Raw genomic sequence first — 14,618 nt, 5'->3', positions numbered from 1 at the left:
CTGGAACAATCTTCCTGAACCCCTACGCCAAGCCCCCTCCCTATCCATCTTCAAATCCTTGCTTAAAGCTCACCTCTTCAATGCTGCTTTCAGAACCTAACCTTTCGAACATATAGACTGCCCCAATCTGCCTGACTTATCAGATTGACTGTACATTTGTCTCTTAGATTGTAAGCTCCTTGAGCAGGGACTGTCCTTCCATGTTAAATTGTACAGCGCTGAGTAACCCTAGTAGCGCTTTAGAAATGTTAAGTAGTAGTAGTAGTACAGTCATCCAATTTAGGTAGATGGAGGAGTAACCTAGTGATTACAGCAGCAGGCTGAGAAAAAGAGAAGCCAGAGTTCAAATCCTACTGTTGCTCCTTGCGATATTTGAAAAGTCACTTAATCCTCCCTCCTGTTGGGTACAAACTTAGGGGCCCTTTTACAAAATATCTGTAAGCCCAATGTGGGCTTACTGCACGCTAACCCAGAACTACCATCAGCCCAACACGGCCGCAGGCGGTAGTTCCTCCTTGAGTGTGCTCCATTTCCGGTGCACAAAAAAAAAAAAAAATTTATAGCGTGGCACTAACCTGGCGGTAAACAGGCATTGCCGCACGCTGCCCAGTTACCGCCGGAGCCCTTACCGCCACCTCAATAGGTGGCAGTATGTGCTCTCCCCCCCCCCCCCCCCCCCACATGGTCACACGGTAAAAGCAATCTTACTGCATGGCCATTTTTTAAAAGGGACATTTACCCACTGTGATAAAAGGGCCCTGGCGCACAGGAAAAAAGCCCCCCCCCCCCCCCTTGCTACTACATGGCCCTTTTTCCTGCAGCTTAGTAAAAGGACCCCTTAGACTTTGAGCCCTCCTGGGACCTTAATGTAACTCACCTTGAGCTATACCTGAAAAGTTATGAGCTAAAGCCAAAACCCCTTCCCTTAGGTCACCCAACACCAGCTCCCTTTCACCCATTACCACTTCCAGTTTTCTAGCTGTTTTGGCACCTTTTAGCTAGTTTGGCCCCTTTTTCTGGTACTCATTGGCTGTTCTGGCAGCCATGACCAAAGGGGGGGGGGGGCGGCGGGGCACGGGACCGGAGCATGGCAGGAGGCGGAGCTAGTGTGGGAGAATACAGGAAGGGAGGAGGGCCGGCCCGGGGGTGCTAAAATTGGAGATTTTTCGTGCCGGGGGGAGGGGGGGGGGGCAAGGCGTCCATACAGGACGCTCATGACGAGTGCCTTTGCCCCCTCCCGATCCTTTTTTTTTTTCTTTTTTGGTGCTGAGGGAGAGGGGAGCAGCGGCGACCTGGGGCGTCAATAAAGGACGCCCCTGACGCGTTTCCCCCCCCCCCCAGTTATTTTTTTTAATTGGATTTTGTTAACTTCTAGCAGACAGACAGCCCTAACGAGAGGTACAGACTCTCGTCAGATTTCACGGTGTTCTCCTGCATTAAACGAATCGGAAAAGGTTAGTGCATGTCATTTCAATGGGATTTGTAGAAGAATTGCTCATCTGCATTCAGTTTTCGTTAGCTGCTACTGTCGTCGGAAAATAGGCTTTAGTGCATGGAAAGGATAGGAAATTCTTCCTTGAGGGCTCATTTAACGATGAAAAACGTTTAGTGCATCTGGGCCTTATTGCAGGACCCCGGAACATGTCCCACAATACAACATTTTAAGTTGTGTTAGATGTGCATTAGCGCTTAACACAGCTTAGTAAAAGGGCTCCTAAAATACTTCCCTATTTTCAAGCAATACCATCTGATGAACTCTGGCCCTCATTTATCCAGATGTTAGGGACACTTTCTCTATTGTAAGTGCTACTACTACTGCTACTTATTTCTATAGTGCTACTAGATGTACGCAACGCTGTACACTAGACATGAAGAGACAGTCCCTGCTTGACAAAGATTACAATCTAATTAGGACAAACAGGACAAATATGGAATAAGGGGATTACTATGGTGGGAATGATAAAACATGGGTACTAAACAAGTGAGTAAGGGTTAGGAGTTAAAAACAATCAAAAAGAGGTGGGCTTTTAGCCTGGATTTGAAGACGGCCAGAGATGGAGCTTGACGTACCGGCTCAGGAAGTCTAACCCAGGCATATGGTGCAGCAAGATAAAAGGAACGGAGTCTGGAGTTAGCAGTGGAGGAGAAGGATGCAGATAAGAGAGGTTTACCCAGTGAATGGAGTTCCCGGGGAGGAGTGTAGGGAGAGAGAAGAGTGGAGAGGTACTGAGAAGCTGCAGAGTAAATGCACTTATAGGTCAATAAGAGAAGTTTGAACTGTATGCGGAAACAGATAGGAAGCCAATGAAGTGATTTGAGGAGAGGGCTAATATGAGCATAGCGACACTGGCGGAATATAAGTCGTGCAGAAGAATTTTGAACAGATTGAAGGGGAGAGAGATGGCTTAGTGGGAGACCTGTGAGAAGCAAGCCGCAATAGTCTACGCAAGAGGTGAAAAGAAGTGTGGATAAGAGTTCTGGTAGCCTGCTTAGAAAGGAAAGGACAAATTTAGGTGATACTATAGAGAAAGAAACGACAGGTTTTAGCAGTCTGTTGAATATGAAGGAGAAAGAGGAGTCGAAGATGACCCCAAGGTTACAAGCTGATGAGACAGGGTTGATGAGAGCATTATCCACAGAGAAAGAGAATGGGGGAAGAGGAGAGGTTGGTTTAGGAGAAAAGATAAGAAGCTTAGTCTTGGTCATATTTAGTTTCAGATGGTGGTGAGACATCTAGGCAGCAATGTCAGACACTGAAAGTACGATGGGAGAGATAAGAAGAAAACCAGGAAAGAACCCTGAAATCCACGTGAGGACAGCGTATCAAGGAGTAGGCGGTGATCAACAGTGTCAAAAGCAGCAGATAAACCGAGAAGGATGAGTATAGAATAGAGACCTTTGGATCTGGCCAGGAACAGGTCATTGGAAACTGTAGAAAGCACTGTTTCAGTTGAAGGTAAGTGAAGGTCCAGTAGCCCTCCTTCCCTTTTGTGTCCTTTAGCTTTTGTCTAATGGAGTCTGCCAATGGGATACTTCAATATACATCTGGTGGGTTAAAATCTCTCATTTGTGATACTTATTTTATCACTGACTCAAAGGATTGTGACAGTCTGAGCCAACTTTTGCATTGTCACCCCCATCTTGCGACCTGTATGAGCTCCCTTCCAGTCAATTCCACCCACATTAGCTCTTGTCTTGCCTGCTGGGCTGAACGCATAGGTGCCTTACTGTATCCTTTAAACAGCAGCAAGAGAATGCTACTCTGCTCTCACCGCTGTGTTCTCTTCCCTACATTGCCATTGGCACAGCTGCAGATTTAAACACAACAGCAGGTACTTCCTGTTTCTCACAAGAACAGAAGTACCTGTTCTCAGTGGCGTATCTACGGTGGGGGCACGGGGGCCTGGGCACCCCCAAATTTGCTCTGGGCCCCTGGTTTGGCTGGTGGGGGTCTCCAACCCCCATCAGCTGAAGCCTTCATCCAGCGCTGGTCTTTGGCACCACCGCATTGCCTGGCCTCTCTTCCCCTCAGGTCTGGCATGCTCGTTTTAATCAGTTTCACTAAAACGAGCATGCCGGACGTGAGGGGAAGAGAGAGCAGGGCAGGCAATGCAGCAGTGCCAGAGATCAGCGCTGGATGAAGTCTTCAGCTGGAGGGGGTTGGGGACCCCCGCCAGCCAAGGTATGTGTGGCAGCAGTACTTCAGCTGGCGGGGGTTGGGGAACCCCACCAGCCAAGATATGTACAGCGGCAGCAGTGGATCGGGAACGGCGGGGCGGCAGACCAAAATGTGCCCCCCTACATTGGGCTCTGGCCCCCTCCCACCTTGAGGTCTAGCTAGGCATCTGTTCTCATGTTTAAACTTGAGGCACTGCCGGCAGCAATGCAGCAAAGAGAGCACAGTGGTGAGATGAGAGCAGCACTCTTTCCTGCTGTGAAAGGAGAGCCAGTGAGGCAGGTTTTTGATGCCCTTCAGTTTTGGTGCTCTGGCTCAGGCCATAAGCTGGCCCTGACCTTCTACTTCACTACCAACGTTTGGACATTGTTGGCCAGATCTATGTCCATTACTATCATTTGACTCAGAGGCCTGCAGACCATCGTGGTGTAAATGAAAATGCCCTTGCCTCTTTCCAGTATGGCCCAAAGTACTTTACTCTTTCCTGTACTCCCTGCATTTCAAATCACTTTTCTACTATTTTTTATATAAAGAGTTGCTCCCTGTTTTCTGCCATCTCTATCACTTGTAAAGAGAATGTTGTTCAATATGGCTGAACCCATTTATGGGACTCAATGAACCACGTCTCTGTAACAGCAACACTATCCAGATCTACTTCCAACATATACCTGCTGCTCAATAGCAGACTAGAAAAACTTCTCACTGTTGGTAGACCCAAAGATTAAAACCAAGGCTTATGGGAATACAGTGATTTGTGTACAAGGTCACATAAAGAGTGAGAGACAGAAGCAGGGATTAGACCTGAATCACAGGGCCATAAAGTGATTTTACAGTTTCCTCTTATTTGCAAATCAAGCTTATTTGCTGTCTCCTCTAATGCCTCAGTGAGAGGTTGCTTACCTTGGCAGAGTCTGGTACTCAGCAGCTGGTAGCCTTGGGGACAGGTGCAATAGAAGCGGCCTGGCTCATTCACACATTGGTACTGGCATAAATAACTGGAGTAACTGCATTCATCAACATCTGCTCAGACCAGAACACAGGAAAAAAAGGGAGGGGGGAAAACAAAAATAAAATGAAGGCAATTTGGGGCTTGTCTACTCTAGCACAGTTCACAGATTCAACAACTGCCTTTTCATACTCATCCAGTGTTGAGCTGATTATCCATAAAAATAATTAATTACAGCTACTTTTACTTCTCAGCTTAAAGTAATCAGTTATAGTAATTAAATTATCCATCCAGGAAAGTAGTTCATTACTGATTGCAGTTACCAGTTTAGAGTAACTAATTACTTTTTCATTTTTTTGAATACAAAATGAATGCAGTAGTTTTATTCCATCAAATAAACATGGTTTAATACAATCAGTTTTTGCAATAAACATATATGATGGATGCAAAAAACACAGGGATACATAATAATGAACAATCATGAGGTGTCAAAATTTGCCCACCAGTACTAAAAAGTCTTCTTATCAATAATGTGCTACCAGAGGGCATTGTGGTATATATTTAATGGGAATGCTGTTTGTGTGGACAGCACTGTTTGCTGGGGCTTCCCCTCCCCCTGTCTATAGTTGAAGTGTCTTGTGATTGGCTCCTTTTGAGCTTGTTTCTATTGGTTGTTGGCTCTGATTTAGGGCAAGCCCTTTTTCTTTGCCCCATGTGTGAAAGGCAAAGTTGCCAATTCCGCGGTTGTACCGCGGAATTGAGCAATTTCCAGCTCCTCTCTGTTTTTTTTTGGAATGCCTGCGGGTCGCGGCTTTTTGGGCTATTTTTGCCGCAGCCCGTCAATTGGCTCCTCGTATACTGCTGCCTTCCTAGTGGTCCTAATTGAACAAATAGGAGGTGAGATCTGGCCCTTTCGAATGCTGCTACTGCAGCCTGTACCACACGCCTTTTTTTTTCTGTACTGTCTGATTAAGATTACCTTATTAATATTCATATAACTTTATTAATATTCATATTGATCTTATTAATATTGGGCTATGCCGGGGCTGGAAAAAACTTTCACCCTCTGGCAACGCTGGTGAGAGGCTCAGTCTGTGTTTTGCATGCCATATGCTAGCAGCTCTTCTGAGAGCTGACCTTTCATAGTTCCACTGTGGTTCCATCAAGGTTTTTTTTACCTTCTCTTTCTCCTCTCTCTCCCCTTTAGGTTCTCTCTCTACAGCAAGTCTCTTCCCAAGGGCCAGATGTACTAAACTTAACAAGCCATTAACGAGCAAGTAGTAAACCCTGGCATGCACTAAAGGCCATTTTGATCACGGTAGCAGCTAACAAAAACGGAATGCAGATGATCCAAAGGCTATTGCAAGGCTATTATAATGAGATGCACTATGATTTTCTGATCCCCTTACCATGAAAAAGCCTAACAAGAGGTCTACACCTCTCGTTGGGGCAAATCGGAAGAAAAAAATGTGGGCAGGGATGTCCTTCACCTGGACCCCCCCCCCCCCCCACTCCAAAGACGTTCTTTTTGGACGTCCTTCTAAAAACCTATGCCGGGGAGCAGCTCGGCTCAGTCACATGTCCACAGCAGACAGGAATGGTCACCTCCCCCACAGAGTTCACCCAGAACCCAAAGAAGATCTGGGTGCTGTATAACACGGCACAGAGGGAGGTGAGTGAGCTCCCATACCCCCTCCCGCCACCATAGTGATTCATGGAAATCATCGCTGTTTGCATTGATTAATGAGGTTGCAGGGCAAGAGATGCAACACATTAATTAAATCGGATTAAACCCTTCAATCATCTCTATAACTTGAGCAATAAATTGATCCTCCAGCAGGAATGGTCTGGAGGAGACTGACAAATGAGTAGTTACAATCCTATCTTCCTGTTCAGAGGGAAATTGCTGTATCTGAGGAAGTGGTGTCTTTTCTATTAACCCTTTGGGAATATGGAAGCAATGTTAATTGTAATCTCCATGCCATTAGAGTTAGTAAACTAAAGTAATTAACTATAGTAATGCTGTTACTATAGTTATCAAGTAATTAACGAATTTAATAAGTGGGAAAAAGTAGTTAACTACCATAACGCATTACTTGTAATGTGATATCGCACAACCTTGTACTCATCTACTGTGCAACTGCAGCAACTTCTAAAGCTCTAGCTGTGGTTTTTCCCTGCTTATTTTCCAGGATCATGTGCAATGCAGTGCAACCCAGTCGCTGCATTATTTCTGTGAGAAAAAAAGGGGTGCATTTTCAAATGTATTGAGCAAATTGATTATTGAGTTAGGTGACTAGGTCGAAACCTTTGAAAATTTATCAACAAATAGAAGCTAAATATAATGGCTTAGTTGAAGTACGTAGATGTATAAATAATGGGCATACCCAAGGTGTGGTCAAATTGAGGGGCCATATTGAGATAGCTAGCACAAGTTTCAGTGCCAGCCGGCTGTTTCTATATGAACTTGCTGTGCCTGACTGGTGTACTCAACATAGAGGCGTATTTCCAAAGCACTTAGACTTACAAAGTTATATAGGTACCTAAAGAACTTTATAAGTCTAAGTGCTTTGAAAATGATCCCCATAGTAACATAGTAGATGATGGCAGATAATGACCTATATGGTCCATCCAGTCTGCCCAACAAGATAAACTCATAGCATTAAGGTATGATGTGATTCTACGTATGTATACTTCATCTTGATTTGTCCTTGCCATTGTCAGGGCACAGACTGTACAAGTCTGCCTGGCACTGGCCTTGTTCTCCCAACTACCGAAACTAAATCTGTCCAACCATGATCAAGGCACAGATTGTAGAAGTCTGCCCAGCACTGGCTTTGCTTTCCAATTACTGGTGCTGCCATATAATCACTGCTAAGCTTGTTTGGTTCCATGCCTTCTATACAAGATCCCTTTGTGTTTATCCCAAGCATTTTTGAATACCATTGCCATTTTCATTTCCTCCACTTTCTGCAGCAGGGCATTCAAGTTATCTACCACCCTCTCTGTGAAAAAGTACTTGCTGACATTATTCCTCAACTGGCCCCCTTTCAACCTCAATTCATGTCCTCTAATTCTACCACCTTCCTGTCTCTGGAAATGGTTTGTTTGTAGATTAAAACCTGTCAAATATGGAATGTCTGTATCATATCATCCCTGTCTCTCCTTTTCTCCAGGGTATATATGTTCAGGTCCTCATGTCTCTCCTCATACTTCTTGTGACGCAAACCCCATACCATTTTTGTCACTTTTCTCTGAACCACTTCAAGTCTTTTTACATCCTTAGCAAGACACAGCCTCCAAAACTGAACATAATGCTCCATGTGGTGACCTAGTCGTTTCAATATACCTCATTTCTCCCTGATCCAGCTATCTTCTTCCCACCTCAACAGAGCTGCCAAGTTAGCCAATTCCAGGAGAAGATTTTAGGTCAGTCCTGGATTTCAGACAAACCCATCTTGATGCAATTTAGAATCTTCAGCACTGATTTCAATGGGTAAAACTGGGGTCTACAAATACCATATTGCTTTAGATGTATTCTCCAGGCAACAGATCAGCCAGGACAGAGTAAGTAGCTGATGTTATTTCAGGTAAGGTACAGCCTGAGCTTTCTCTGCTAGTTTAACTGCAACAACTGTATTAAGAATCAACTTAAAAATATATGTATTTACTAATTTACAGAATTTCCATCCCACATTTTCCAATTGGTGTTGTTTCAATGTGGCTTACATGGAACTAAGAAATACAATAAGACAGGGGATCTGAATTACATAGACTTGAAGTGGCTTGAAGAGGGATAGGGGGAGAAATGAGGCAGGAGGAAATATGAAGGACAGCTGAAGGATGGCAGGGTGGGAAGGTGAATCTATTAGCAGAAGATAATGCAGGGTCATGACCAGGCAAGGGATGGAGGGGACATTGCTGAGTTATAGTGGTGACTATTCATAGCTGACTCACAGTGGAGCTTCATGGAAGGATTTTTTGAAGAAGTGGGCCTGGAGTCATTTACGAAAGATCAAGTATCTAGGCTCCTCAATGCTTTAGGGAGTGCATTCCAGCTTTTACTGCATAGGTAGGTGAAGCCTGATGAGTAAACTGTCTTGTATCGTACACCCTAACAGTTGGGGAAGTGGAGTGTGAGATAGCTTTGTGCTTCCGTGTGTATGTTGTGTAGCAGTAGGTTTATTAGGTTCAACATGTATTCCGGAGCCAGACTGAAGATGAAGATGATTCTGTAAGTTAAATGAACATAGCTTGAAAGATATCCTTGCCTGCACAGCAGTGGGCTGGCTCTTTCAAAGCACGATTTTCTGAAGATCAGTCGGGCGGTGGTGTTTTGTGCCATTTTAGGTTTGTTTATAATTGAATCTTTGCAGCTGGCAAAGAGGCTATTACAGTAGTCAATGTGTGCAAGGGTTAGGGTTTGTACAAGCGTCCAGAAGACTTCTCTCGGAAAGTAGATGCACCTCAGTTTCCACAGTGAATGGAATATTTTGATCACGGTATTCTTTGTTTGTGCTTCGAAGGACAGGTTTCGGTCTAGTGTGATTCCTAGGATTTTCAGGTTGTCTGCTATTGGGTAGGTGGTCCCAACAAGGGTAATGCTGTAGAAGGCCTCCTTGCAGTGATTGGATGTGAGCACTAAGAATTGAGTCTTGTCTCTGTTGAGTTTGAATGCTGTGATCCAGGTTTCCAAGATATTTAGTCCTTGAGTTATTAAAGTGTTTATTTCTGACATGTCTTGACTAAATGGGATGTATCTGGATACATCAACGTAGATGAATGTGTTGAAGCCATGCTTTAATAGTGTCCTTGCCAGTGGGATCATCATTATGTTGAACAGTAAAGGTGAGACTGCTGAGCCTTGCTGTACCCCACAGTCTGGGAATGTGAGCAGATGGCACCAGGAAGTTCATAATGGGTACACGATTTAGGTAAGCTAGTGGAGGGACACAGGTGGACCCAACTACAGGTTATCTTGTAACATTAGCGAGGGTACAGAATAAAGCTGCTAGTGCTGGACTTAACTGGAGATTATGGTTTACATCTGTTCATATTAGTAAAAGCTAAAAAGTCTTTTCTACGCCTCTGTGTCCCATGAGCCAGATCAGGATAAATATGGATTGTTGAGCCAAGAAACTGTTCATGTATATACTGGAAATAAAGACTATAAAATAAGAGTAGCCTAATGGTTAAAGAACAGGCTGAGAACCAGGAGAGCCCAGTTCAAATCCCACTGCAGCTCTTTGTGATCCTGGGCAAGTTACTTAACCTTCCATGGCTTCAGGTACCAGCTTAAATTGTGACCCCCTCCACAGGGACTGTAAAGTATTTGCATGTATAGTGCTTCCATAGTTGCACTCAGTATATAATAAATAAACCTCTTAGAGCTAGACTGAGTGGTTGCAGATGCAATCTGTACACCCTAGAGGAAAGGAGGATAGGGGGGATACGATACAGATGTTTAAATACTTAACAGGCATTAATAAGCAAAATAATCTTTTTCAGAGATGGGGAAGTGGTAGAACTAGAGGTCATGAGTTAAGGTTTCAGGGTGGGAGACTTGGTGGATGCCTGGAATGCCCTCCCATGGGAAGTTGTGAAGATAAAAATGGTGACAGAGTTCAAGAAAGCATGGGATAAAACACAGAGGAACACTATATAGAAAAAGGATGGAATCCAATTAAAGCAAAACTTAAATGACCTCATAACTGGCTACCAGTACCTTACAGGACTAAATTTAAAACTCTAGGTTTGATTTTAAAAGTCCTCAGACAAAATGGGCCTGAGTACTTAGCATAGAAACATAGACAAGTGTAGGCAGATATCCAGCCTGCCCATCCATGCCATCTATTCTCCCTATAGAGATCCTATGTACTTGTCCCAAGCTCTCTTGAATTCAGGTACTGTTTTCATCTGTACCACATCCACTGGGAGGCCGTTCCACAAATTCGCCACCCTTTCGATGAAGTAGTATTTCCTCAGGTTACTCCTGAGTCTATTCTCTTTCACCTTCAACCTGAGGCAGCCTGGACAGAGAAATCATATTAATTTGTTAATTCTGTTTAATTTTGGTTCAGTCCTGTAAAGTGGTAGAATGCCATCTGGTTTTAATTACTCAAAAGTCTAGCTTTTGCTAGACTAGAGGTTAGAAAGGTCAGAGAGAAATGAAACTTTCTTTGTCCCTTTTTGAGTTATGGATTGTTAAGGCTGGTTCATAGGTATTATTTACCACATCTGGATGCCATTCTAAGCAAGGCATACTGGACACTCGAGGGGATCAGCAAGCAGGCAGTTTTAAAAGATTAGGCTGAATGCTGTTTAGAGAGAGAAGGAAATAGGTGATAATTTAGATTTTTGTCTTATAAGGAATTCTGATTTCTGCTTATTTTAAAATATGTTTTATTCTGTTTAATTAATAAGTTCTATTTCTCTATGTAAAATATCTTTTCAATTCAGTGTCTGACTTTCAAGTGAAATTTGTCTGCAGTTTAAGAGGTCATCATCTGGTTTGAATTATCCACAGTCCTATGAAGCTAAAGGTGAAAGAGGTCAGGAAAAGTCAACTCTTTTCCTTGATGGATTATAACTAAGTGTAGGACTGGCCTCCTGAAAGTAATAACAAACCATGTCTGTGTGCCATTAAGCAAGACTGGCCCCTTGGCCCCTTAATGAATGCCAGAGTCCGGTTAGTATTTTAAGTTAACTGGGAATCTGAGAATTTAATAATAATAAAATGCAGGAGATAGGTGCCACATTGTCTAGGTTGAAAGGCCCCAGGTCATAGGTCAGTTTAGGAAATATCTCAAACCTATGTAACTGATATTTTGAGTAAATGTGTAGAGATAATTAGTTCAAGACAGGGTAATCAATCTATTCTTTACCATCTGGTGAGAAAGGGGGGCTAGAGGGGTTTAGGACAATATATAAATGAGAACAGAAGCAGCTTACGTTAGACGAGAAGGAACCAAGACAGAAGAGACAGGACCCAGAGACGAGAGACAAGACACAGAGAGCTAAAAGAAGGAAAGAGCTAGCGCTGATGTCCTACTTTGTTTGCTGGCAAATAAAGAAGATTTCTCTCTCATTCTGGTGTGTGGTGTTTGACTCCTGAAATACCACAGATTCTGCTAACAATAGTGGTAATTCCTGCATCAAACCTATGCCACTCATTCCAGAGCATCCTTTCAATTGAAAGAGACTCACCTTCTGTGTATGTATACCGCATAGGTATTTAAATGTCTCTATTATATCTCCCTTCTCTCCCCTTTCTTCCAATGTATACATGAGATCTTGAAGTCTGTCCCCATACGCTTTATGACAAAGACTACTGACCATTTTAGTAGCTGTGCTCTGGACCGACTCCATCCTGTTTATATAGTTTACAAGATTTGATATCCCATCTTTCTCATAAATCAAAGTGGTTTACAATAAAAAAATGGAAATGGGAAAGGAATGGCATAAAATAGTAGTAAAGCTAATGTGGGGAACTGATTTCTTTTTTCCTCTTGCGGATTTCAATAGAGGAGGAGGCAGGGAGGAGAATACATATTGGTGTTCGGGGGGGGGGGGGGGGGGGTTGGAGAGAATGGGGGATTCAATTTCTATAGGGAAGAGGGCTGCCGGTAATTGAACTTGATATCTTGGGGTTCAAATTAACAATAGTACTGGAATGCTCGATGCTTCAGGATGCATGGGGTGAGTGTATGGAGAAGATGGGGGGTGGGGTGCTAAAGGTATGAATGTGATTTCTTGGGCGGTGGGAGAGTTATGAGATTGGCATGCAAATGCAGGTGATCCGTGAATTATGGGGGGGGGGGGGGGAGAACAGCATGCCTTCTGGAGAGTGGGTTGATTCCTCTGGGATTGGCTGATCCAATAGGGAAGAGATCAGCAGTTTTGATGAGTAGGGTTGGAGTGGATAGGGGCAGGGATGCGGTTCAGGGTTGATGGGTGGGTAAGGGTCAACAGAATGGGCTAACGGTAGGTTTTAACTCTTTGGGATGTTCTGTTCGGAAGGCGGGGTGAAGGGGAGGGGGGAGAGGGGATGAAATACTGGTTGGGACCTGGAATGCAAATGGGCTTAACAACCAGGGGAAACGTAGTGTGGTTTTTAAAGAATTAGGTAGACTGCAATGGGATATCGCATTTTTGCAAGAAACTCGCTTGTGACCCCGTGATACACGTGTTAAACCGATGTCCCTTTGAGGAAGTGGTGTGAGTTGGGGGAGAGGGAAGGGGGGAGATTTACTTGGGCAGATGTTGATGTGTATTAGAGGGAATTTGAGTATTTGTATACTGAGGCATATGGGAGGGGGTTACTTGGTTTGTGACTCCATATTCATATATTTCTTTCACTATTGTTGCAACAGTATTGTACAAGTTGGTCCTATACTTATTTAAAATACAATAAAATATTCAATGATAAAAAAAATGATAGTAAAGTTCAGCCACAGCAAGACCAAACAATAAACTATTATATCTTTTTGAAGGTGCGGTCTCCAGTTTTCACAACTCCCCAAATGCTGAAAAATTACCTCTTGAAGTTTCCACTCCTACTCCAGTGGATTGGGCGGATATATCATCCACAACAACAGGATCTCTTTCAACAGGGTCCTTTCTTGTTGCCACTCTATGGTCGGGGTAAAGACTACACTCCTGAGCCTGAACCTCTGCACCCTCCTGCAATACCACTCCACTTTCTGGTCACAGGAGAACTGGCCTCTGTTCCGGATTCAACAAAATCCGATCACCACTAAGATACATAAGAGAATCTGGATTCCCTCCTAAAGCAGAGATTGCGGACACTGCATGAAGAGTCCCGGTGCCCAAAATTATTGTTTGAATCAATTGCCTCGAGGATCCATGATATGCAAAACATTTTATACTGCTTATCCCAGAAATAGTGGATTTTCCCCAAGTCCATTTAATAATGGTCTATGGACTTTTCCTTTAGGAAGCCGTCCAAACCTTTTTTAAACTCCGTTAACTGCCTTTACCACATTCTCCGGCAAAGAATTCCAGACTTTAATTACACATTGAGTGAAGAAACAATTTCTCCGATTAGTTTTAAATTTACTACATTGTAGCTTCATCGCATGCCCCCCTAGTCCTAGTATTTTTGGAAAGCGTAAACAGACGCTTCACATCTACCCGTTCAATTCCACTCATTATTTTATAGACCTGTATCATATCTCCCCTCAGCTGCCTTTTCTCCAAGCTGAAGAGCCCTAGCTGCTTTAGCCTTTCCTCATAGGGAAGTCGTCCCATCCCCTTTATCATTTTCGTTGCCCTTCTCTGCACCTTTTCTAATTCCATAATATCTTTTTTGAGATGTGGCAACCAGAATTGAACACAATATTCAAGGTGCGGTCACACCATGGAGCGATACAAAGGCATTATAACATCCTCATTTTTGTTTTCCATTCCTTTCCTAATAATACCTAACATTCTATTTGCTTTCTTAGCTGCAGCAGCACACTGAGCAGAAGGTTTCAATGTATCATCAACGACGACACCTAGATCCCTTTCTTGGTCTGTGACTCCTAATGTGGAACCTTGCATGACATAGCTATAATTCGGGTTCCTCTTTCCCACATGCATCACTTTGCATTTGCTCACATTAAACGTGAGCAGGGAAGTGTGGGCCAAGATTGCAGGAACTTTTATAAAAGATTGTATGAGGAAGGCAGATTGCACTATCATACATTTGTCATACAACGGCCACTGCATTGTCACAATTTCTCTAGTCCCACAAACATTCTATATGACTATTTCCTCCCAATGAAACCTATGACACTCTTCCCCCTCCCCCCCCCTAAAGATTGCATGGCACAGTAAAGGGACATGATCTGGTGGGGGCATAAACCTGCCAGCCACAGCCTGTGTGCTTTTTATCTCTTAAAAAGCAGAGAGTGTGACACTGACTGGTGAAAGGTTGGTGCTTCCTTCCTTGAGAAGTGCGGGGGACGACATTGCTTTACTGCAGTGTTTAGT

General features: G+C 43.6%; 1 protein-coding gene across 1 annotated transcript in view; it reads right to left on the bottom strand.

Annotated features, from left to right (window-relative positions):
- EFEMP2 (EGF containing fibulin extracellular matrix protein 2) overlaps window positions 1–14,618 on the bottom strand; it is a 138,502-nt gene that overhangs the window by 24,604 nt on the left and 99,280 nt on the right. The window contains 1 exon segment of the mRNA XM_030219141.1: window positions 4,577–4,696. Coding sequence (XP_030075001.1) covers window positions 4,577–4,696 — 120 coding nt within the window.

The sequence above is a fragment of the Microcaecilia unicolor genome, chromosome 11 (genome assembly GCF_901765095.1).
Source record: "Microcaecilia unicolor chromosome 11, aMicUni1.1, whole genome shotgun sequence".
Lineage (NCBI taxonomy): Eukaryota > Metazoa > Chordata > Amphibia > Gymnophiona > Siphonopidae > Microcaecilia > Microcaecilia unicolor.
This window is presented reverse-complemented; position numbering and strand designations above follow the sequence as displayed.